The sequence below is a fragment of the Pocillopora damicornis genome, chromosome 7 (assembly GCF_964200805.1).
Source record: "Pocillopora damicornis chromosome 7, jaPocDami1.2, whole genome shotgun sequence".
NCBI classification, from domain to species: domain Eukaryota; kingdom Metazoa; phylum Cnidaria; class Anthozoa; order Scleractinia; family Pocilloporidae; genus Pocillopora; species Pocillopora damicornis.
This window is the reverse complement of record NC_142676.1, coordinates 5,721,859-5,745,947: the sequence shown is the minus strand read 5'-3', so window position 1 is coordinate 5,745,947 and position 24,089 is coordinate 5,721,859. Positions and strand designations below refer to the sequence as shown.

Sequence of the window (24,089 nt, the reverse complement as noted above, 5' to 3'; positions counted from 1 at the left end):
TACTTGGTATGCTAAACTTTAATTAAGACAAGCCCTAGGTTATTCAAATGACGGTTAATCGCACAAATTAACAAATAAAGCGAATTGGGTGGATATCGCTCTCTATTTTTCTGGGCCTCTTCACATACGAACTTGCTCAACCAAAAATTAAGGTATTTGGCCACATATGCTCTTGTGGAACGATAAGATCTTGAACATCTTCGCATTTCAGATCGGCCTCTCCAACAACTTCTAATATTGAACATGTACTTTGCCACCGCCGCTGCCATTCCTCGAGGACTTTTCTAGCCCATTTACCGTTGTATTGTGTCGCTTTCGGAGTGGCTTCCGACAGTAGACCTCTCCTTCACTTTACTCTTTGGAGAGAGAAACCAACCAGTCACGTTTCTGCCACAAAAGCTATATAAAAACGAGCTGCTAGAGATCAATGCTGAATATTTCCAAACTCCCATGGGACAACTGCACGCCCGTGTGATTAACACGACAAACGCAATCTATTGTCACGGTTTCATTTCATATTCGCGTCCGCCCTTTATGGGCTTTAAAAGGGCTCGCCTAAGGCTCGCCGTTTTAAATGCCTATAAAGGGCTCCCACTCATATTTTATCTATTACATAAAAATCGGGTGCAACATGGCGGACCTAAGAAATATTTCAGAATTTTATGCTCATAACTAATATAAGTATATTCAGCGTTGCCATGGAAAAGAAATCGTCAAAACTCAAGTTATTTTAAACCCAAAGTATTACAAGAAATTTCTATCATTTTCTTATAAAAAGTACTCCCAAAGTACGGTTAACGCGCTTGTAGAGTATGAAGAGTTTCTCCTTTTCGGTGAAGTCCGTCGAGTGAGTGAAAAAAAAAAAAAAAAAACAGAGAAGAAAAAAAATTATATAAGCTCACCGCGGCGAGCTCTTGGAGTGAGGCGCAAGAAGAATCAAACCCAAGGGTTTGACATCTGTGTTTCGCTAGAAACGGAAAAATATGATCGCCTATATGGCGCTCCGACAATTTTGTGCCTTATCTACCAAGTGTTTGTTAAATTTAAGAAAAATGTTCCACTGCCGGTCATTTATTTTATTTCAACCGTGACCAGCAGCTCACCGCAAGCAATATCTAAGGCCCCGTCCACAGTATCTGTTTTCATTTTGAAAATAAAATGTTTATTGAATCTATTGGTCAGTTACGTTTGCTTTGACATTTGTGGCGGCATTGAAAGGGCTTTATCGCGTGGACATCCCGCGCGAATGCAATTCCCTCAAACACTTTGCCCTTTATGTGATAAACAAGAAATTCGCAGGTGCAATTCAGGATTTCTCTCATTTATATTTTCAAAGTTTTCCCAAAATTGCCTAAGTCACGCAAAGCAACTTTTTCTATACAAATACGGCTTTCGTCCACACGTATCCAATGAAAACGATCACTGAAAATGGAACTTTTGTAAAATGCTCTCCAGAAAAACACTTTTTTCCCATGTACGTGTGGACGGACGAAAACAAAACTTTTCGAAAATGCTGTGTGATTACACCTAATTGAGATTCAAATTTGACGCCTAAAAATCACTCAGCCCAGCAAAGTCCAACTCTTAGAGTCCCAATGTATAACTTATGCACCTATAATTTCACGCTTTAATCTCTGGAAGTGACTAGCTTTTAATTTCTAGTTATAATATCACCCTTGGATCAAACATAAAGGCCACGAGGATAGGGGAAATTATCACATATGCATACTGATGTTAGGGTGTAAAGGGTTAATATAACTGGAATATTTTTTTTCACTGACTTTTTTTGGATCAGGCTTGCACAGACTAGTGTTAAGCAGCTGTTCTTTGTTTCCGGTCTAAAAGTGTGACATCAGTCGATCGCGTTCTAATACTAAACTACTACTTCTTAGGCACTTTTGTCATATACAATACTGAATAAGAGCAATTTTTGCCGGGATTGTCTTTTTGATATTAATGGTGCAGTGAAAGGTTGAGTTTGTCGCTTAAGAACGTTGTGGTCCATAACAGCATAAAATCATTAATAATGATGTAAACAAATTTGTAGAATTGACTAAGCATAAGGGTTTAACTCCTGTGTTGCGCTGACAACGCAAAAAATGTGATTGGCTATCGGCCTGAAATCTATCAAAAACAGCCTATGAATGTCAATTATCCAGATTGATCACCTGCGCACCTCACGCGATATCTAAGGCCCGGTCCACACGTATCCGTTTTCATTTTAAGAACAAAATGTTCATTGAATCTATTGGTCAGTTACGTTTGTCGTATTTTTTATATGCAAATCGAAGAGATGGGTCCTCTCTGATCACACTGGTTATGATGTAAGCTCACCGCGGCGAGCTCTTGGAGCAAGGCAGTCGATGACTAAGCCCAAGGGTTTGACCTCTGTGTTGCGCAATATGGTTAGCTATCGGCCTAAAATTTGTCAAGTAAAGGTTACGAAAGTCAGTAATCCAGATTAATCACCGGCCCACCTCATGCAATATCTAAGACCCCGTCCACACGTATCCGTTTTCATTTTAAAAGACAAAATTGGTCAGTTACGTTTGTTTTGACACTTGTGGTGGCATTAAAAGGGCTCTATAGCGCGGACATCGTGCGCGAATGCAATTTCCTTAAAAATTTTGCCCTTTATGTGTTAAACAAGGAATAGCAAGTGCTCGCAGGCAATTCAGGATTAATTTCAGTTGTATTTTCAAAGTTTTCCCAAAATTGCCTTAGACTTAGAGTCCCAATGTATAACTTATGCTTCTGTAATTTAACGCTTTAATCGCTGAGAGTGACTAGCTTTCAATTTCTAGTTACAATATTCACTCCTGGATCAAACATAAAGGCCACAAGGACAGGGGAAATTATCACCAACTAAAAAGGCTCATGATCATTCAACAAATTCTCCTTGTCAGAACCTTAAGAAATGCATATAGAACAGTATGGATAATATGCATACTGATGTTAGGGTGTAAAGGGTTTATATAACTTACATATATCTTCTTTTCACTGACTTTTTTTGGATCGCGCGCCGGACTTCGCCAAAAAGCAGGGACTGCTCGTAGTCTAACTCGCTCGCATAGACTAGTGTTAAGCACGTGTTATTTGTTTCCGGTCTTAACTGTATAGAATTGTGACGTAAGTCGATCGCGTTATAATACTAAACTACTATTTCTTAGGCATTTTAATCATATACAATATTGGATAAGAGCAATTATTTGGTGGGTTTTTCTTGTTGATATTGATAGTGTTTTGAAAGGTTGAGTTTGTCGCAACGTTGTGGTCCATAACAGCATAAACTCATTACTAATGGAGACGAAGTTGTAGAAAGGAGGAGGAATTTAAAATCTCATTCCCTCTGCTAAATCTTGCAAGAAACTAGTCAACAGCATTACTTGCTGAGTACATGGTGAGTTTATACGTGCTATTTTGAAAAAAAAAAACCGCTTCGTACTTTGTTTCTGTGCTTTCCCGCTTTAAGCAACACGTCTTCTCATAATTCACGAGACCTAATTCGACGAATTTTAGCGAGGAAGCGAATTCTGTGAGGTTTAGTTTTCAGTGGCGAAGGAGTCGGAATCGTAGAAGCGCTTCAAACCTGATTTTCGAAATCGAAAATCGGGGCGTGAGAGAAGTCATAAGCTTGAAAGAGTCGGACTCCGAGGACTGTCATCCGATGAAAACTAGATTGTCGGAGTTGCGAGCAGAAGTGGAGGTGCTAACCAGTCAACCAGTTTTCAGGCCATCAGTTTTCACTGTGTTGTAGGAGATGGAGCTGTAAGCGGCATTGGTAGTTTTTTTCAGATTCTGTCGGCTTGAATTTCATTAGATCGTATGACTCAGCGCTTTTGGTATTGAATCAAACTCCGCCTTAGTGGAAAACAGTCGTCTCCATTTTCGCCATTGTTTCTTCGTCATTAAACTGTATCAGTGTGAGATGAAGTGTGGATCTGTTCGAATATCTTGAGGCACGTTGTTTTGCGTTGTTTTCAAGATGTTGGCGGATGAAAGCTAGAGAGATACGTGGTATTGAGGTATAAACTTTGCACTGTTATACTTGTTTATACCCGAAATACACCTGCATCTCAATAATTTTGTCCTATATATTGTTGTATATGTTATATGAAAATCGAAGAGATGGGTCCTCTCTGATCGCACTGGTTATGAATTGGGTTTGAGTTCCTTTAAATTGTCTGTCTAAAACTGACTAAAACTCCTCGTAGCTTGTAGCAAGATAGAATTCCGTGAGCAAGATTATTGCTGGCAGTCGCCGTGTGCTAGACAAAATCTTCGAAATTGACACTTTCGCAGTCGATCGCTGAGCTGACACGTGCTGACAATCGCTTGGCATACAATTTCTCTGAGTAACTACATATATAGGAACGCGTAGTTTTAACTATTTCAATTTGTTATTAGGAAATTTCTGGTATGATTTGGCAAGCTTATGAAATCACTTAGCAATGCCTTAACAGTTGCACTTGTAAGCTCGAATGTGGTTTCACGGCGCCCTCGAATGTCCTCTGTTTAATCCCCACTCTTAAATAGAAGCAAACTTCAGTTGTAGTTTAGTTGAGTTTGTTCTGCTGTACTGAACTGTTCGCTTGAGAGAAGGCTAAAGAGCTAGAGAACTTGCTCCTAGCAAAGTAACATCTGTTAGTTGTTCCCGTTTATTTTATGCTATTTTATTTTAATTTTCGTTAACTCTATTTTGGTTTCTGCCTTGTGTAATTAGCCTGCTTTGTTGCTGTTGGTTTGCATGTATAACAAATTGCTTTGCATGTATAACAAATTGCTTTGGAAATCCTTGAATCCTCCTCGACCGCCGCATCCTGTTACATAAGGCTAAGGGAACTGCAGAATAATCAAACTTTTTTTCAAACATGTGTCCTACACCCTTTCATGGGTAAAATAAAGGAAACCTTATTTTGGACGGAAAGTCAAGAAGAACACTGCTGGCGGGAACGGAAGCGTTTTGAAAATAACTCGCATCAATGGTCATTAGTAACATTCTGCGTACAGAAAAGCTAGAGTAAGATAGCATTTTACGGCAAATTGAAATAAGTGCACGCTGTGAAAGCAATCAGCGTACGAGTTGCTAGGCCGAGTGTGATAATAGTGATTTTAAACTATTGAATAAAGGAGGTAAGTTTCTATCGAAACTGTGGTGCTGTAACGTCCTTCACTTCAAACTAAAGTTAACGGCAAACTACTGAAAATATCTCCTAACTGTATAATAACAATAACAACAGTTTATTAAACTCTCTTGCAGTAACTTACGATAAAAACTTAATGAGATCAATTATGTACATTTCTGTATATATTAAGTACAAATTACATACACCATACTAGTACATGCATTACATTTGTTAAAAATACTTAAAAGTGAAAAGTGCGCTTCGTTCTACAGGTAGTAACGTTTCTGTAAAAGTACAGCTAGGTATCGTCTAGGCGTGTTGGTAGAAGAGGGTGGTTTAAGTCCTTCTGTGACGATAGGTTTTCGCTCGCTGTAACTGGACTTTCGCGGGAACGTACAGACGGGGGAAAATAGCTCGGTAGAGACCACTCGGCTTGCGAGAACGGAAACTCTTCACGATTTCCTGGCACACGGAGATCTACTTCTAGTGAGCTTGTACGGACGCCAAGGAGGAGACAGCGTTTTGGTTCCACAGTTCTTTTATTCGCAGAGCGCTCTAACACACAACATGCTAGAGTCAAACTAAAACTGTAATCATCAAAGCTGTACGAGGTACTTGCTTAAGAACTAACTGGTAAGAGGTGCTATTGTTACAAAGATCGCAATATTTGAATAAGGACGCAAAGGAGCGGAAAAAGGTCTCTTTGAAGATAAACGAAAATTACTTAGATATTCCATCTCTTTCTACGACGGAAAGAATCTCAAAATTAAAAAGACGGATGCAATAAACTCGAACCCTAACAAGGTGCAATTCTTGAAATGACTGATAATCAACCCAAAACTGTCAACAATTTTGATCACATGGAAGTCCCATCACGGCCTAAACGACACAAGAACGTAGGGATTCGGGAATTTTATAAGGGCCATATATATGGCCCTTATATGAACAAATCAAACAAGATCTATATTCTTGTGCAGGAACTGGACCATTTGTTGCCTCTGTCTTATTTTGATAATTTTCTGTACTTTAAATCAGTCTTGATTATAAGCTGCTTTACATTGCCACATTTGCTAAGTCATTGAAAAGGGAACCTTTACTCATAAGTGTCTCTTAGGTGTAATTTCTCGCAATGCTTGCACTGTTAGGAAGTATACCGAGTTAGGGAAGAGATCTATTTTAGAAAATGGTTTAATTAATGTTATGTATGTTCTATTCTTTCACATGATGTTTCAAAGTTTGTCTGTTTTATTTTTATTTTTTGGAATGGATTGTACACCGGCACGGCGTACTCTAGAACAGATCTAACAGAGCTTGCATAGACCTTTAACATTTTCTCTTGATCAACGCTGGCTTGACGTAGAAAGCTGGTGACGGTTTTTGATCGATGAGATGTTGCTTTGTCTCTTCGCCCAGTTTGATTTAAATTTATCTTTCAAACCACAGGCGGCCTAAGCTCTAGCTGTGAAATGATCATCTTGCGCAATAACAGTCATGGCGGAATTATAAGAGTTTGTATGGAATATTTATGACCACTCGAAGGAATAAAAAAAATATGTCAAATTCTCAATAAAAATACCTCACCTTACTTCCACAGCGTATCGCTTGTTATCTGACCGCATACATAAACGAAAAGAACCCATTTTAGCGAGTTATCCATTTTTTGGTTTACTACATAAGAGAAGCCCTTCCTACAGCTGGAGCTTGGGCCGCGTGCGTATCAACGAGCACTGTTTATTCAACTGATCTATTCTTGTTTTCTCGTCACCATATTTCCACCAATAGCGCTGCTCCATTTTCTGCCTAGAAACAGTCACACAACCCCATTCCTCCGATCGCTCTGACGAAGGGCTAACACTCGAAACGTCAGCTTTTAAACTCTTTACTGTGGCAAATTTACGTTCTCAACTCAGTTGAATTAAACTTTTGTTAAAAGTCTGCGAACCGTTAAATGAAGTTTCAAGTCCCACAGTTAATCTATAGTCAATGGATTAAGCAATAAATATTAATTACAGTTGATCACAACCGGATGGTGAAATGAATTCGTCTAACACGTTCGTTATGTGAAAATTAGTTTGTCACCAAATGCTTATGAGAGTAAAAAATTCTGAAAAAAATACATCTTCAAAGGTTAACCCTTTACACCCCAAGATCAGTATACATATTCTCCATACTGTTATCTAAACATTTCCTACGATGCTTCTACGCCTGAAAAAGAGGTAAACCGAAAAGAAAACACCGAGGGAAAGATTGCCAAAAGGCGACAGATCGCGACAGATTCAAAAGTTAACGCATGCTCAGATATAGATCTTGGCAAAGTTCTATTCCTTTACGTACCGTTTAGCGACAAAGAAAATAGAGATCTTTCGAGCAAGATTTATCGCCTTTCATTCGAGGGAATTTCCAAAGATTTGCTGGACCGTTAAACATATTTGTGCCCTTCCTAGTGCCTGTTGACAAAAAAAATTCAAAAGGCCAAATTTGAGACAGCAGAAGAAAACATAAAATTGCAAATAGCGAGGAAACTGCCTTTGTACCCCTATTTTACCCCTATTTTTTTCGGCGCTTAAATAATTGGCAGGAAAAATTTAACAAATTGTGAAAATTTTGAGAGATTTCACTGAAGCAAATCGAAGAAAGTCGAAGGCAAAGCCAAATTATCACTGCCGAGCGCTTCCTTTTGAGGAGACTTAGCTTAATGACGAAAGTCATTTTGATAATATTACTACAGCAATAAACAGTCCGAACCTTTCTTATCGCCCTTTTGATGGCTTTTAGTGGCCTAGAAAAGCGGAAACATAAAAAATTTTCTCGAAAAACTGTACGCTGGCGCGCGCGCCAACATTGAAAAAAAACCCTATGGAACCTCCTCAAGCGCATTTTCTAATTGACGTCTTCCTCGGCGTTGCCGTCTCACTGCTTAAGGTCCCTGGTACTGTCTAGACATGGGGGCAATAGATGCTGTCCCGAGGCCATATGTATTGTAAATATCACGATTTATTCGGCCTCTCAATGCAACTTGAGACAAACAAGCACACAAATAAAGAAAAATAACAAAAACAGTACAAACTAGACAAACAACAAATCTAAACAAAACGAGTACATGAATTAAATTAAGAAAAACTTTTATTTTCTTTGCAGTTTCATCTGGAATTCTTCATTCAATTTAAAAATCAAGTTTAACAACGCAAATGAAACGTTTTTGCTATTTTGAACATTTTCCCACGAGGCCAGTCGTCCTCTGTTTTATCCTCCTGGTGTCATACACCCTTGTTTTCACTCCTTTGATGGACTTCCTGCCATTTCCTTCTTTAACAAAAACGAACAAAACGAATAAATACGACGATTTGATGGACCTTCCGCCAATTCCTTATTTAAAAAAAACGAACCAAGCGAATAAATACGATGATTTCCGTCGAGAGTGGGTGCGTCAGCGCCGAGCACGCATGGACTGGCAAGCCATAATCAATCCGTGTTACGACAATATGGCCTGGGGAAAAGTGAAGGCTGGCTGGGAAAAACCTAACAGAACCAATGCCTCTACGAGTGAGATAATATTTCAGGACATCAGGCCTGCAGGAGAGTATAGTAAGATTTTCATCCAATCAAAAACGTCGGATAATATAACGAAAGTCATTGGTGGAGACTTTTGGAGGGTCTACGTACGTGGTCCAGCAAACATTGCGGCGACTCTTTTTGATCACAATAATGGAACTTATGAAGCTCTGTTTCTTATCATGGAGCCTGGTATCTATCAGCTGTTAATTTATCTGGATTATAGTCTGTGCGATGGATTCAAGGATCCACCACGTGACTGGTTTATTCAGGGCAATGCTCAAGGGAAAGGTCAGCGGGAGGGTCTTCTAGGCCCTCTGGATGATTACTTGTTCCAGCCCCTTCAGAGCGGAAGGCCTTTGGAGATAAACGTAACAAAGGCAGAGACGAACTTTTCATTAGATGGTTAGTAACTTGGCAGACGGAAAACACAATTTTACCATTAGCCGGTATGTAATAACCTGGCAGCGTTTACCGCGAAAGCGCCGTACAAATAAATCTATCGCTTAGAGCGTTTTTTGATTGAGTGTCGCAAACCGATATCAACGTAATCACAACGGCCAATCAGATGAAAGGCAATATTCATGAGCAGCCAATGAGCGCTCAAAGTGAAAATACACAAACATCTTCAAGCGCGGGAAACACGTTACCAATTTGCGATTGGTTTTGGCTTTAAATCTGATTGGTCGAGAAAGTAGCGCGGACCAATCACATAGCAAAGTAAAAGAAAACCAAAGGAATCTCAGATTGCTTCAACAACGTTGTGTATAAGTTAAATTTCTAATTTTTTTTCTTGCAACTTTGTTCTGTACAGACAAACTTCACTCTCTAGAGTCGTGCTCTTCGACATGTAATAACTTGTGGGATGGATTTGGTCGGTGGAAGAATGACAAATGGCGGCCATACCTCGAAGGTAAGAACTCATCCGTCATTGGCGAAGCCAAATTGGAAGAACAAGCAAATATATTTACTTTGCTGGCACTGGTTTGTAATCAGTTTTGATAGTAAGACCTAGACGCAAAGCGTATTGTAAATAATCAAAGAATTCCTTACTTCATTGAATATTTGCCTTCTTACAGAATCTTACAACTGGTCTCTACCAGCAAATTACAGCTCTTCTGGAACTCTTTGGGTGTATGGTGATTCATTAGCGGTTCGTCTGTATCTTTCAGTCAGCTCTCGAGCCCTATGTAGAAAGCTCTACTTAAAATGCAAACACAGTTATAACTGGCTCTATCCAATAATTAACGAGCAACAGAGCAAGACGAAAAACGACAACCTCGACTTCCGTGCTGGGGAGGTTTTGAAAGCCATTCGAAACGTTCTTAATACGACTGAATTACAGCAGCCTTCCAGTGTATTACTTTTAAACCTTGGACTTCACTATACTACCAACATCAATTTTACAACTTTCCAGAAGCTCATCGGAGAAGTAATAAATTTGTTGAAAGAGACACAAGTTGACTTACAAGGCAAAGAAGTTCCAAAGTATAAGGCCGAGATCATTTGGAAATCAACTACAGCTTTGTGTAAGCACAATGGAGCGATACTCAACCCAACAAATAATAGATTCCTTACACCGCAGGTTTGTGCATATTTAAAGACAATCTCTGTATTGATGACCATAAAATTATAGCAGTCTTAAATTCAAACATTTGATCATCTTATTTTGTCTTATTTTATTTCTTTTTCAGCGAGTTCTTCTATTCAGCGCCTACGCCATGTCAGCCATGTGTCAAGCGGGTTTTGACGTCATAGACGTATACCCAATGACAGATTCGTATCCGGGGGGTACTTTGGCAAATGACGTCGTTCACTATCCAAACAAAGTGTTTAATACCTTAGAAACGCTTTTAGAGAATTACAAGGCTAACAGAAATCAAAGAATAGGAACGGATGATAGCAAGAGAAGAATTGGGAGATGTACCAGCTGACGAAAAAAAGACTGAAATGGCAGTCTTTGGCATGGCCTTGCACGCAAATAATTTTTGCAAAGAATGGGTTTGAGTTATTCCCAGCTTGTGTCTGACATGGCCAATACGAGACATGTATTTTCTTTGCCAGAGGTGTATTTGGAAATTTGGTTCGGGTTGTTCGGAGTAGGTCGGTTATTCTTTCATTTTGTGGTCCCCTTGCCTAAAGGGAGTCGGTTGATTTGTAAGATTTTAGTTGTCTGGTAGATCTTACGCCTCCCTTGTTATTCAAGGTGTAATGAAACAAACTTTTGTTTGGGACACTGGCGTTTTGGTAAGGAATTTTGTCTTTAACTTCAGCAAAGTCGATTCCGGTTTGAAAAGAGCATTGTTGCCGAAAAGTCATCAGACGATTGCAAGAGGTTTGCCTCCCAGAATTCCCTCGACCATAAGAAATTTTGAATGCGTGCACGTGCTATTTGTAATTCGCACTCGTGTTACAACTTTTCACTCGTGTTACAGGAGAGTACACTTGTTTTCAGCCAATAAGAAGAGCGTAATTTTTTCATGTAAATTAGTAGGTCTGAAATCATTTGCATTATTTCAAAACAAAACGAGTGCGCACAATAGGCTTAGTCCGCTAACACGAAGTTTAGACACCACTTTCTTACATCCGTTTTGAAATCGCAAAATTCAGTCGCTCAGATGCAGGATTTTAAAGTCTATACAAGTATATTTTATTGATCCAGTAATTGGTTTGTAGAAAGTTGCAAAAATTGTTTTTTATTTTCTTGCAATTTGTTTTTTTTCTTCAAACAAGCCTTAAAATCTGATTGTTTGTCGTATTTTAGCAAAAGTTCCTCATTAGTTGGGAAATAGCTGTGATTTATTTTTAAAAAAATGGTGCGATTCGCCCATTAAGCACGCCAGTACGAGCCAATCAGATTACAAGGATCAACAATGATTTCAAAATGGGTGTAACAAATAATTTAAACGACTTTGACACAAAACACACGTCTGGATGTGGTACATATTTTCATATCATTCTCATGGTTTCTCTTTAAACAAAAAATATATAAATAAATAATAAATAATAATAATAATAAAATAAAAGTTAAAACAGAGGTAAGCATGGAGTACTAACAGGGGTAACACTCGCACTTCCTCTGCCGTCTTTGAAATGACTATTCGGGGTTCTCCCCCAATCTAGTAAATCAGAGTTCTCTGGGAAAAAATTTGAATACATTTTCGTTCAAATTCGTTCAAGTCTAACAGACTAACAGACATAATTTATGAATACCCGAGGGCGTTTGAGGACGTTTTGTTTATAGATATCCCTTTGTAATAAACCGTGAAAAGCTAGTTGTCGGTTGTGGTAGTTATCAACGTTCTGTGAATGGCTTGGTGATGCTTTTATGCCACTTATTGAATAAGATGTAACAATCTGACTCCTCTACCTACAGGTGCGATTTTCTCGCTCTTTGAGCGATGATTTTATTAGCAATAATGTCCGCGGCGGAGATATTGTACGTGAAGTGAAATTTTGGCCGAGGAGCAAAGCTTCGAGGGCAAATCTGGAGAAATCTTGCTTGATGTGTTGCATTTTGTGATTATTTTTTTATAACATATAAGGTATGAGTTTTTTTTCGGAAGGGTAGTATACGCACGTCGCTGTGCAATTTCGTAGGAAGCCATTTAATTTTTCAGTTAGCGTCAGTGAACTGTAAACGCCAGAGCAATGAAACCAGCCATGCTAAAAAATATTCGCCATCATTGAAATTACAAAACTTTTTGATAAAGTTAGGTCTATGATTTATTTTTCAAATTCAAGCCAACTACCAAAATCAATGATGTAATGCTCTCAATACGCGTTAGTTGAGTTAATGACGAATACCAGAAACTCAGAATGAAAAGTTTAATGTAAGAGCACGTACGCTGCCTATTGATACATATTAAGCAAGATTTTAACTTTCGAAAGTCCAGATATTGTTCAAATTATTAAACTTTCATTAAAGAAGTTTTCTTCGTTGTGATTGGCTAGCACGCATCAGTTTGGTAGTTATGTTTAATCGCTTGATGGCCGAAAGTTCTTAGTTTTCATTAGCGCTAGTTGCTGCTCATGCCAGATTTCACATGACAGCACCTCTTAGTAACCTTATTGACTTCATATTGTGGACCTTTCGTCGCTTTTACGACTGAATCAGTTAGCAATAATGTGAAGACCCCACTTTCCATAGCAAAACAGTTGTCTCTTTGTTCCAAAACAAAAAGGCACCTTGATGGTTGACCGAGAAGGCCTGGAAGATAGCACGATACATAGTCACGTACCAGTCTCCCAAAAGCAAGGCGGTGGAATCTCGATCACACAAATACCATTATCTTTCGTAAGAAACAGTACAAGAATAGTTTTGTTCTAACCAATACATCTTCTAATACCACCCTCCCCGATGTTCACTCGCATATTGTCATTTGTCTTGTATTTCTCCAGCATTGTCTCCATTAGATGGAAAACTCTGTCGGGATAATGAACCTCATCCAGCGTACCCCTTGGATACGAGTCGGTCATTGGATAGACATCTATGACGTCAAAACCCGCTTGACACATGGCCGACATGGCGTAGGTGCTGAACAGAAGAACTCGCTGGAAAAAAAAATGATTGAGCATCCTGCATGTTTGATTAAAAAAAAATTGATAAGGTTTACATCACTTGTGATCAATTGCCAGGCGGGGGGATTAATCTTTTGCCAATAATCTCGGCACTGACTTGATAATTTTTCTATATGGGATAAGATTTGTGTCCATTATGTTGCTAAATGAAGCCTTAAACAGTGAGTCAGAATTAATTTTTTTTACTACCACTATGTACTTACTTGAGTAGTAAAGAATCTCCAGTTAGTCTTATTTTTTATTTCCACTTTTTCTTTGTGAATAGCTGTCGATGATTTCCAAATAACCTTTGCAGGATACTTTGGAACCCTATATCCCTGTGAGTCGATTTTCGTTTCCTTCAAGACATTTATAAGGTCTCCAACAAGCCTCTGGAATGTTGTAAAATTGATACTAATCGGAAAATGAATACCGAGGTTTATGAGTAGAACACTGTCCCTTCGTTGCATCTCGCGCCGCCGCAAAACATCTACAATGGTTCCTATAACCTTTTCAGATGAGAAGTCTAAATCGTCGTTCTGTTCTTTACTTAAAGCTTCGCTCATTACAGGGTATATCCAGTTGTAACTCTGCGAACATCTCCAGTAAAGACGGGTACAAAGGCCACGCGACTGAACAGAGTTCCCCAAGCGGACAGCAAGAGAATCCCCGTAGACCCAAAGGAAACCACCCGGCTGGTACTGTTGTGGCATCGACCAGTCATAGGAATCTATTTTTAAGCGAGAAACAATAATCATAATAAAAACACATGCATTGCATTGAAATCATCGAACCCCTAAACAGCTAACACGGAACGAAAAATGTATTCTTTATCCATTCCCAATAATTCTGAGGAAATCAGCGCTAACCTGAAGGGGAAGAAGACTGTCGGAGTGCTAGAAATATAATTTTTATTCTGGTCTCAACAAACTTAAAAAACCAATGTGTGATGTAAGAAACTAATATCTGAGTCGAAGGTAGTGTCTGATTTTAGACACTGGTGTCCGATTTGAGACACTCGTGTCTGAGGTTGGAAATCATCAAAACTACAAGAAAGTTCTCGAACGTGGTTGATTATCACCATCCCAAACTGAGCTTTAATAGGACAGTGAACGCCTCGTGCTTGTAATTGGACAGTATAATTGGACAGCCTATTCGTCGTGCCTGTATAATTGGATGGTACGGATCCTGTGTGTACGCTGTTGTCACGCATTTAGCCGAGGTAACTGTTGTTTTTTCTGAAAAAGTATGGCAGATGGCTAGTTTGTTTGTCAACTTGAGTCATGATGCAATTGATTGGTAACAGGACTTCGTGTCGTCCAATTTTGTCTGTAACTGTACTCGTAATAAACAAATCGGACTTCCTCTTCGCAGTCACCCAATTTTGTCAATCACTCATATGATTTCAAACCGAGGTGGACTCCACTCAGTCCTACTACTACGATTACCTAGTTCCCGGTTTTAGATACTAGTGTCCAATTTTAAATAATAGTGTAGGATTTGACACTTGCGTTTGATTTATGTCTTAAGTTGACTGATTTTGGGCACTAGTGTCCGATATATAAAAAGATAGGTCTACATGGCGCGAAAGTATGCACGGATATGTGTTCGCGGACATTATCTGTTCTTAAATGCGAAGAGTTTTCCAAGAGCGAAGCCCGAGAAAAACTCAGAAGGGACATTCTGTACATTAAGTTGTCAATTATGGCATTAGGTGGCGTTTTTTATCGTTTTTTTTATAATACCCCTCATCTGCGGAACTTGTTTTAACTGGTCAACCTGTATTAAGCGGTCACCAAGCAATGGGGGTGAATGACTTAATTTTTTTTCAAGTTATGACCGAGCTTAGTAAAGCAAAATCAATGCGGGCCCCGATAATTTTCGACACACATTTAGTATTTACTCTCTGTATATTGATATCATCTCACTTTTGTCATTTTCTCACCATCAAGAAACGGCTTCCACTCATCATTTTTCCATCGACCAAATCCATCCCATAAGTGACTGCAGGTGTACTTGCACGAGTCCAGATCCTTCCTGAGGTGTTCTTGAAAGAGGAAAAGAAAAAGAGGTCACCGTTACAATATTTTATTAAAATTTGACTTCTTCATCTCTTTTTCCCGGTGAATTGGGGAGAAAACGGCGTCAAACACGTAAGTTAATTAGTGGCTCCCTAATTTTGATAACTATGACTACTGTTAATTGTCCGACATTCCTTTGAAGTTAGTTCGCAGTGCTTATGTCACGTGCTTTGTGTTTCACCAGTATGCAAAGAAAAACGTTGCTAAAATGTCTCGAAAGGAGATCTAAGGTAAGAGTTAATAAATCACTCAAAATAGTCCCCATTCATTCACAGCGGCTTTTCTGGAGATTTCCTCTTTGTAGCTGACTTTTCAGAGGGATGTAAAATTTCATGTTCAAATAAGCATCATCTGAACGACTGGTGGCAATACATACCATCCCTCCCCTCCTCTACCGTTTCAATCCAGCAAAATTAACCTGTTATGTAACCAAGTTTTTTACTTACCTAGCAGAGACATGTTGAGCCGGGATTCTGGTACATTTATAATGATAGGATTCCCATTCTGAAGGGGCTGTATCAAGTAGTCGTCCAGAGGGCCCAGAAGCCCATCTTTCTGATACTTTCCCTGAGCATTCCCTTTTATGAACCAGTCACGCGGTGGGTCCCTGAATCCATCGCATAGACTATAATCCAGGTAAATTGTCAACTGATAGATACCTGGTTCCATGATAAGAAACAGAGCTTCATAAGTTCCATTATTGTGATCAAAAACAGTCGCCGCAACGCTTGCTGGGCCACGTAGGTAGACCCTCCAAGTGTCTCCACCAATCATTTTCGTTCTATTTTCTGAGGTCTTTGATTGAATGAAAATTTTGCTAAACTCCCCCACAGGCTTTATGTCCCAAAATATCACATCACTGGTAACTGCGTTAGTTCTGTTTTGTTTGCCCCAGTGACTCTTTACTTGTCCCCAGGCCATATTGTCAACGCACGGTTGAATCATACTCTGCCAGTCTACGCGTGCGCGACGCTGACGTAACCACTGGCGTCGGAAATCTTGAAATTGACGAGAAACGAACGAATCTTTAGTGTCGCCCTGAATTACCTCTATAAAGTCCAGATCAAAGTTCTCCTTTGCAGAAATTGGAACCGGAGTTGAAATATTTTCCACGTTACGTCCTGAATCCCTTTCAAACGGCAAATCATTTTTCCTGCTATTGAAATAGTCGGTATAGTTTGTTGAATGGCTGCTGTAGTTATCAAATTGACTTGTAGCACTTCCTCCACCTTTTGAAGCAATTGATAAAACCTTGGATTTTTCAATACTCTTGTCCTTTGACTCTCGCCAACTGTATCTATTCACCATTCCGAAAACACCTGGTCTTAATTTTCGACCCCTCAATTTGTTCTGCAATTTCTCAAATAATTCATTTGGCGAGGATGAAATTTTTTCAGGCGATAATGTCTTTAGCGGTCGAAATGCATTTTCGTGAATGATAGTTGCGGGAATAGGTACACCATAATCTCTCTCGTCTGTTAAGTAATACCGGAAATAGAAATAGACTACCGCGCAAGCGCAAATGTAGCAAACAATAAAGCGCGCGAGACTGGGTCCGAGAGCTCGACTTTGCCTCATGGAGACGTTCTGTATGTCAGCTCGCAGATTTCTCACGGTGAACGTTCCCATCAGAAAGATTCCTCATTTCAACCAGGTCTAATATCCTTGGATAAGATCGAATTTCACAACGGAGGTAAATTTCTGTGAATCTGTGAAGCAAAGTGAAAATTGCAGTGTCAAACTGTGGTCGGCTATAGAGGACCGCTCATTATTTATTGCCCAGCAATAAATAATTAATGATCTCTCAGCCTTGAGAGAATTTGAAAACGCTTACCGGGTGGTAATGAAGGAAAGGCAGTGTTTCACCTTATGCATATAAAGATAAAATAAATACATCTTATCAGACGTTTTGGTGTGTAGTATCGCTGAGTATTACGAGTTGTGCCATATTTTGACGAGCCTGATAAATTATTTATCATCCAACTGCTTATTTTTGTTCTAAGTCTTTCTGTTCATTTCTCATAAGGCGGAAAAAGGAAAGCGGATGGAGAAGCGAATCGCGCGCAGCCGACTTGTTAAACAGGTTTTTTTACTATATTAAAGTTTACACGGCAACCAGGTGGTCAATTAGAAATGGTTTGATGCTACTCTGGTTTATAGATTTAATGAGCGTAACTGAAGAAGTTACAATTCATAGACCCAACGTTTCGACACTCCCGGTTTCGACACAGGAGTGTCGAAGCGTTGGGTCTATGAATTGTAACTTCTTCGGTTACATTCATTAAATCTGTAAACCAGAGTAGCATCAAACCACGTCAGGTTTTTTTACATTACAAAACAACCAATAACCTTTAAATATTTCAATCCTTTCCAAAACACCCAAATCACCCACTCCCCCTTCTTTTCTATCATCCACTGCGCGTGCTAACGAAACGGTCTTGAAGCTACAAAAATAAAAAAAAATTAGAATATACAAGGACCTGTCTTGTTATCTTCACAGGCCCTAGAATAAACATCCCTATGGCAACATAACTGATAAATTTTCGTTACGAAATGTGTTGAAGCTGTAAAGTGTAAAAGGTAAAAAAGAAAATCTATAGTCTTAAAATATTAATTACAGGTTGAGAGTAAACAAATCCAGACGCATGCAGTTAGTTCATTGATCGGGTAATTTGAATTGTTATGACTTCAAATTTTGTGAACACACTTGAACCCCCCTACTTAACGAAAAGGTTGTTTCTTAACTAGTATCCAATTCTACATTTTGGATTGCATATAGTTCTAGGGAAAATGATTTACTTTACAGCAGAGGAAGATCCATATATCTAAGATAGCAAAATTTGGAATTAGCTTGTTATGACGTCGCGAATAAGACAAAAAAACAAAAATGTTAATACTTCAACCTTATTTGATTTTATATATATTTATTATCTAGAGCTGTTTTGTCTTCGACTAATTCTTTCTGATATAATGGAATAATTTTCCAGTTAGCCCCAGTTGCTTTCATTGCCAGATTACAAATGGTTCGAGCCTTCTCCTGCTTTACCACGACCACCGAAAATAAGTCAACATGTATACAAATATTCCTATAGAACACACGGGTAACTTTACTCACCAATCGTTAATTAAATGTAAGTTCTGTAGTCCATAGCATAAACATCTTTAACAAAAACATTTTTCGATCCGTCCTTGCGTTGTAAACGAACTCTTGGTAGACAAAAGCTTGCGGGTATTTAATTCTATTAACCTGCACGTGTCCAGTTCTGTTCTTTAGAATAAACTACCTGTTGGAATGTCGCTTTTTTAGGCAATACCAGCTTCTGAGTGCAAGACTCGTTTCCGGCTGCGGTGCTAATGCTAACTTTACATTCAGTTATCCATTTTTTTGTTACTATTAGGAGATCAAGCGATTATATTTTGGACAAATTTTCTTGGATATGTGTCAACATCTGAGCAAACACGTACCTACCCCTCCCCTATCCCAACGACAGTCAAACTGATAACAAGTTTGGGGAGGGGTCGGTGTGCAGTTTCTCAGGTACTGACATCAACCCGTTCTCTTTAGCAGAGAGGGTTAAAAAAAAGGAAAATTATGCCCATGTCGAAAATCTTAAATTTCAACCTTTGAACAATACTTCATGAAAACATGTCACGTATGAATTTTGCAGAGAAGAGATTTGACAAGCTACCAATCACGAGCCCAGGATCATTTTGGCTCCTTGCCAGCGGTATGGTGGTCATCACTTCCAAGGTACAACACCAGTGGCCCACAACTGTCGCGGCAAAAGAAATAACCTCGCAGCAAAAGAAATAACTTTTGTCGCGAGGTTATTTCTTTAACTTATTCTTTTTGCCGTGAGGTTCTTTTCTTTTGCCGTGAGGTTTTTTCTTTTGCCGTGAGTCTTTTTCTTTTGCCGTGAGGTTCTTTTCTTTTGCCGTGAGGTTCTTTTCTTTTGCCGTGAGGTTCTTTTCTTTTGCCGTGAGGTTCTTTTCTTTTGCCGTGAGGTTCTTTTCTTTTGCCGTGAGGTTCTTTTCTTTTGCCGTGAGGTTCTTTTCTTTTGCCGTGAGGTTTTTTCTTTTGTCTGAGTCTTTTTCTTTTGCCGTGAAGTTTTTTCTTTTGCCGTGAGGTTTTTTTCTTTTGTCTGAGTCTTTTTCTTTTGCCGTGAGGTTTTTTTTTTGGCTGAGTCTTTTTCTTTTGCCGTGAAGTTTTTTCTTTTGCCGCGTGTCTTTTTCTTTTGCCGTGGTTTTTTTTTTTTTTGCCGCGTGTCTTTTTCTTTTTGCCGCGAGGTTTTTTCTTTTGTCGTGAGGTTTTTTCTTTTGCCGCGAGTCTTTTTCTTTTGTCTGAGTCTTTTTCTTTCGCCACGAGTCTTTTTCCTTTTTGCCGTGAGGCTTTTTCTTTTGTCGCGTCTTTTTCTTTTTGCCGTGAGGTTTTTTCTTTTGCCGTAAGGTTTTTTCTTTTGTCTGAGTCTTTTTCTTTTTGCCATGACAGCTGTAGGGGTAACCGTACTTACCTCTTACTTGGCGACCATACCGCTGAAAAGGAGCCAAGGAGGGGGGGGGGGGGGGGTTCAAATTGTGCGTTTTGCTCAGTGTACACCTTACACAATTATCCTAGAATGTCACCCCTATTGTAAATGGGGCAGTGTTTATAATGTCCATAATCGATATTGGAACATCTATCTTGGGGCCGTTTTTTGTGGAAAGGTAGTGAGCCTGTACATTTTTGTCATGTTAATTACATTCTTGTTTCTGACAGAGGTACCTTCCCAAAAGTCTTTTGAGTGAAGGGAAGGGAGGGGGGAGGAAGGAAAGGAGAGGTAGCGATGCAACTCTTCTCTCATCCTATTAACTTACATGATGTATGATCTTATTTGTCATAGAATAAATATTGTTTAACCCTTTACATCCTAACATCAGTCTCAATATTCTCCATAATCTTCTCTACACATTCCCCATGGTACTGATGAGAATTCATTTGGCAATAAAAGCTTCCTACGTTGGTGGTGATCATTACCTTAATTCTTATTATCTCAATGAATGACTTAGCAGTATTACTGTAGGGAGAAATTAGCTGCTGGTCACTCTAGGGGTTTAAAGGTTAAGAAACTTTAACATGCTGCCATTTTCTAACAAAAACCTCCAGGCACAGCTGAAATATTAGACACAGGAGAAAAGCAGAGAATAGCGCACAATAGTTGTATTTTGCCTTGCTGTCTTTTGGCTGTTTGACAAAGAAATTTTAAACAAGTTTTTTGGTACAGTCCTTCTTTTGATGATCATGCTTTTGTTCTCTATCTAGTGTCATGAAATTCAGTTCATAGTTGCAAAAATATATAAGTTATTGTTTTTAAAGACCAGCCATAGCATAATGCAATTCCAGAGTTTTCATTAATCAATAAGAGATGGGTTCTGAGCAGAGACAGCCTTGGTCTTTGCCAAAAAAAAATTAATTACCTGGAAAAAAAAATAAAAATAAATGAACAGCAACAGTAACTTTACAGGTTGTGCATTGCAGGATCAATAAATACAATAACAGTGGTACAATCTTAGTGAGAAACAGTAACTACATATGACCATAGCAACTGAACACAAGTTTGAGATCAGTGTCCTTTTTTACTTTCACCACTACCTTCTCTATTGTAGGATACACTGAATATTTATGATACATTCCATGTTTTCAAATTTCTTCATAACTGTGGCAATCTAGTCAACAACAAGCTCCACCATTTCTATTTCCTCAAACTGAGATTTCATTTCAGATACCCAGTTGTCATCCTCTAAATCCTATGAAAGGAAGAAAAACAAACACCATCTGTTACTTTAAACAACTGCAATGAATAGTGGAGAAGAAAACCAGGTAACCTGGAAAGAGTACCACAAGGTTAAGTATTGCCTGTATACCTCTTTTCATTTTGTACCATACCTGCTGGGTTTGTACCCTTTTTCCAGAAACAAATTTCAAGGACTTTTCCCGGGTTCAGATTGACTTTTCCAGGACTCAAATTGAATTTTCCAAGACTCCAAATTCACCTTAAATACTTTTATTCTCACTGAAGATTTCAAAATCAATTCTCCTTACAGTCTCTATACATATCTTAACATGTAAATTCTGAAAACTTTATTGCTTGATTTAGGCAGATTTCCAAGACCTGACGGTTTTTTTTCCAGAACCTTCCAGTCCAGAAAAGTGTCAAAATAAAATTACAGGACTTTCCAGGTTCTCCAGGACCCATATAATCCCTGTATCTGGGATACAGAAGCATGAATGCATGTCTTTTAGACTAGACAGTAAATAAATTCACTTCAAGTACTTTTCTTCTTAATCCTCCTACTTTCAATTACTGAAACCTTGTTTCAGCCACTTTATGCAGTGTTCTCTTTCTCAGATGGCAAACACTTAAGTTGACTGGGTGTAGTACCTCTTATTAATGCCTAGAATTACATGGAATTCTTAAAATTCAACAAGTAAAAGGATTGCTCTACCCTCTTGGAAATTTCTTTCACCTGTCATGCTTAAAATATGGAAGAACACTGCTTATGCATTGCATCTAGATCTAAATGGCTTGATTTTTGAAAATAGAAGTAGAGGCAGTATCATGCTTTTTATTGCAATTGGGCTCAAATTAACTTTTGGCAGGAATTTTTTTAATACCACAATGCAAAAATCACTATGTAGTACTTTAACACCTGTGCAGTAAACATGTTGACTAGTAAAAACCAAACTTTCCATCTCTCTTATAATTCTATTTATAAATAACATATCTTACCAAAATTTTAGTTGTTTTCTTTTTCTTTATCTTCTTGGTGGGTTTTTCAATTGGTACATCAAACACTCTGAGGTCAGCTTTCCTCTTTCTCGGAGAAATAGATGTAACTGATGATGACACAGAAACAGACCCAGGAGACCTAGCAACACACTGAGGTGGCACTTTTGGTTCTCCAACAGGAGAAAAGGTAAGAGGAGAGGCCAAGTCATCAAACCCATAACATGAACTGTACACACTTCTTTCTGGTTGTATGCTTGGTGTGGAGTGTTCTGGGTGAAATAAGTGTGAACAGGATTGCATGAGCTGTTGCTCCAAAGGAATGTTTTGATCCACAATCATGGATGATAAGATCCCCTGTTCAGGTTCTGAATCTGCGTCGTATGGGTCAGCATCTTTTTGTTGAAACATGGACCTTGTTTTTCTTGTGTTGCTTGCATTTTCTTTGTCCTGAAGAGTATAAAGGAAAAATCTCAGATTACACAGAGAAAAAGAAATTTCTTGAAAGGGTAACACGGTGGCAAATACTGCATATAATTGCTCTAAAACTTCACTTTATTATTTCATAAACCTACTAAATCTGAATTCAAATTAAAACTTATTAAGTTTAATGTGAAAGTTTAACCACTGCCAAGAACTGCAAGATTATAAAAATTCAGATTTCCTTGACATACTAGTCTTGTTCTTGAAAGATGTTGGGCTACTTCATGTGTTTCACTGAGTTTTCCAGATTCTGAAGATTCTGTATCTTCTAAAAGAAAGAGAAATAAGTGATACCAACATAACCTGGTCACATAAAGAATGGCAAGCACACACACAAAAATTATTTTCTAGCACAATAATGAACTGTTCTGACCACTCTGTTACATGAACATGGCACATGCATAACAGGGCTGTCAATTAGGTTAAAAGTGGAGGGATGCCATTTTTTTATGTCAGATTTCATGGGAACTATATGAGTTTCAAAAAGTGTCTGATGTTCCATAATGTTCACACAAACATTCTGACAAAATCTGAACCTGGAATCAATTCCCACACCTGATCAAAACTATAACAGTATTTTTGACCATGATTGGTTATCACCAGCCTGATTTGAGCATTATATACAGGAAAAAATTACGTGCTTCTGACAGGCTAAAAACTCATGTAACACGAGTGCAAATGACAAATAGCGCGCGCACGCTTTCACAATTTCGTCTGTCTTGACTTACTTTGATGTTTTTTCATGTATATTATTAACATATAAGGTAAAATTTCCTCACAGCTCCATCCTACATTATGCATTTAGTTCTTGGATAGAGAAAACAATGACAAAAACAATACTTTGCCATTGGGAAAACACATTTGTTTTACAATAGTATGGGGCTGTGCGGAAATTTACCACATATAATAACACGATTTCTCTTACAATTTGGTGTAATAAGCACTTGTAAATTTTTCGAAGACGACCAATTGCACTTACCCTCTGGGCTTGTGCAATTTTGTTGTCTCTGAAAAATTTACTCGTGCTATAGACACCAAATTGCACTCGAAATCATGTTAAATAGGTAAACCTAAACTTCTATTAAACCTGTGGGTGAAACGGTTGTTTGACGCTGTACACTGGCGCCGGCGATTTACAATTGTCAACGTTTTTTAAACTCATCTGTTTTAAGGTTGAAAAAATATCAAACTCATTTGAATAAGGAAAATTTTGAAGACCACTGAAAAGATACACATTGTATTCACTGACCTGTGCAAGATTTTTTGACTGAAGTTGTTTGTAAAGCACACGGTAATATCTCACCTTGTTCGACCTGGTTTTTGGCTTTGAATTTTTTCTTCTTCTTCGTGGGCATCTCCTAATATGATATGTAATTAATACTGACGTTAAAACTCGAAAACTCAAGGATTTACCCCATCGCGAAGGCAGTTGTTTACTTTGAATATACAACGCGTACTAAAACTTCGAAAAAACGCGCCTCGCTTCTGACAAGCAATCACTGCGCAAGTAGTGTCCATTCTCT

General features: G+C 38.6%; 3 protein-coding genes and 2 long non-coding RNA genes across 10 annotated transcripts; 2 read left to right on the top strand and 3 right to left on the bottom strand.

Annotated features, from left to right (window-relative positions):
* On the bottom strand, positions 1 to 3,121 carry LOC149042246 (uncharacterized). Of its 2 annotated transcripts, none has more exons than XR_016188515.1 (2): positions 2,985 to 3,121; positions 1 to 399 (listed from the first exon to the last, which is right to left on the bottom strand). It is a non-coding gene; the product is annotated as an uncharacterized LOC149042246 (long non-coding RNA). The 2 variants fall into 2 exon arrangements; XR_016188516.1 differs by having other exon boundaries at positions 1 to 356.
* Positions 3,122 to 3,238: 117 nt separating this feature from the next.
* Positions 3,239 to 11,953, top strand: LOC149042245 (uncharacterized). 2 transcript variants are annotated; one of them, XM_089212625.1, is made up of 5 exons: positions 3,239 to 3,400; positions 8,265 to 9,083; positions 9,493 to 9,591; positions 9,851 to 10,263; positions 10,373 to 11,953. In XM_089212625.1, the coding sequence occupies exons 2-5, from the start codon at positions 8,315 to 8,317 to the stop codon at positions 10,610 to 10,612; spliced, it is 1,521 nt and encodes a 506-aa protein (XP_089068751.1). In that variant the 5' UTR covers positions 3,239 to 3,400; positions 8,265 to 8,314; the 3' UTR covers positions 10,613 to 11,953. The 2 variants fall into 2 exon arrangements, with proteins under 2 accessions (XP_089068751.1, XP_089068752.1); XM_089212626.1 differs by having other exon boundaries at positions 9,758 to 10,263.
* A 426-nt stretch (positions 11,954 to 12,379) lies between these two features.
* LOC113684072 (uncharacterized) lies at positions 12,380 to 19,391 on the bottom strand. Of its 3 annotated transcripts, none has more exons than XM_089212620.1 (6): positions 18,435 to 19,391; positions 17,669 to 17,763; positions 15,766 to 17,028; positions 15,184 to 15,285; positions 13,463 to 13,968; positions 12,380 to 13,232 (listed from the first exon to the last, which is right to left on the bottom strand). In XM_089212620.1, exons 3-6 carry the CDS (start codon positions 16,946 to 16,948, stop codon positions 13,005 to 13,007), a joined length of 2,019 nt encoding a protein of 672 aa, XP_089068746.1. In that variant the 5' UTR covers positions 16,949 to 17,028; positions 17,669 to 17,763; positions 18,435 to 19,391; the 3' UTR covers positions 12,380 to 13,004. The 3 variants fall into 3 exon arrangements, with proteins under 3 accessions (XP_089068746.1, XP_089068748.1, XP_089068747.1); XM_089212622.1 differs by having other exon boundaries at positions 13,748 to 13,968; XM_089212621.1 differs by lacking the exon at positions 17,669 to 17,763.
* On the top strand, positions 19,163 to 20,774 carry LOC149042244 (uncharacterized). The gene is made up of 2 exons (XR_016188517.1): positions 19,163 to 19,282; positions 19,388 to 20,774. It is a non-coding gene; the product is annotated as an uncharacterized LOC149042244 (long non-coding RNA).
* On the bottom strand, positions 20,502 to 24,070 carry LOC113684161 (uncharacterized). Of its 2 annotated transcripts, none has more exons than XM_089212629.1 (4): positions 23,870 to 24,070; positions 22,758 to 22,831; positions 22,087 to 22,533; positions 20,502 to 21,103 (listed from the first exon to the last, which is right to left on the bottom strand). In XM_089212629.1, the coding sequence occupies exons 1-4, from the start codon at positions 23,919 to 23,921 to the stop codon at positions 21,023 to 21,025; spliced, it is 654 nt and encodes a 217-aa protein (XP_089068755.1). In that variant the 5' UTR covers positions 23,922 to 24,070; the 3' UTR covers positions 20,502 to 21,022. The 2 variants fall into 2 exon arrangements, with proteins under 2 accessions (XP_089068755.1, XP_089068754.1); XM_089212628.1 differs by having other exon boundaries at positions 22,758 to 22,834; positions 23,870 to 24,063.
* Between the last annotated feature and the right edge of the window lie 19 nt (positions 24,071 to 24,089).

What these genes read in the sequence shown, in the direction of transcription:
- LOC113684161 (XM_089212628.1), bottom strand. Translation starts at nt 23,921, where the DNA reads ATGCCCACGAAGAAGAAGAAAAAATTCAAAGCCAAAAACCAGGTCGAA. An exon ending in CAAAAACCAGGTCGAACAAG is followed by an intron (nt 22,835 to 23,869) that starts GTGAGATATTAC and finishes TCTTTCTTTTAG; the next exon opens with AAGATACAGAATCTTCAGAA. An exon ending in AGAAAACAACTAAAATTTTG is followed by an intron (nt 21,104 to 22,086) that starts GTAAGATATGTT and finishes TTCCTTTCATAG; the next exon opens with GATTTAGAGGATGACAACTG.
- LOC113684072 (XM_089212620.1), bottom strand. Translation starts at nt 16,948, where the DNA reads ATGGGAACGTTCACCGTGAGAAATCTGCGAGCTGACATACAGAACGTC. An exon ending in GTGGAAGCCGTTTCTTGATG is followed by an intron (nt 13,969 to 15,183) that starts GTGAGAAAATGA and finishes GCTTAAAAATAG; the next exon opens with ATTCCTATGACTGGTCGATG. An exon ending in GGAGATTCTTTACTACTCAA is followed by an intron (nt 13,233 to 13,462) that starts GTAAGTACATAG and finishes TTTTTTTTCCAG; the next exon opens with CGAGTTCTTCTGTTCAGCAC.
- LOC149042245 (XM_089212626.1), top strand. Translation starts at nt 8,315, where the DNA reads ATGAAACGTTTTTGCTATTTTGAACATTTTCCCACGAGGCCAGTCGTC. An exon ending in GACGAACTTTTCATTAGATG is followed by an intron (nt 9,084 to 9,492) that starts GTTAGTAACTTG and finishes TGTTCTGTACAG; the next exon opens with ACAAACTTCACTCTCTAGAG. An exon ending in ATGGCGGCCATACCTCGAAG is followed by an intron (nt 9,592 to 9,757) that starts GTAAGAACTCAT and finishes GCCTTCTTACAG; the next exon opens with AATCTTACAACTGGTCTCTA.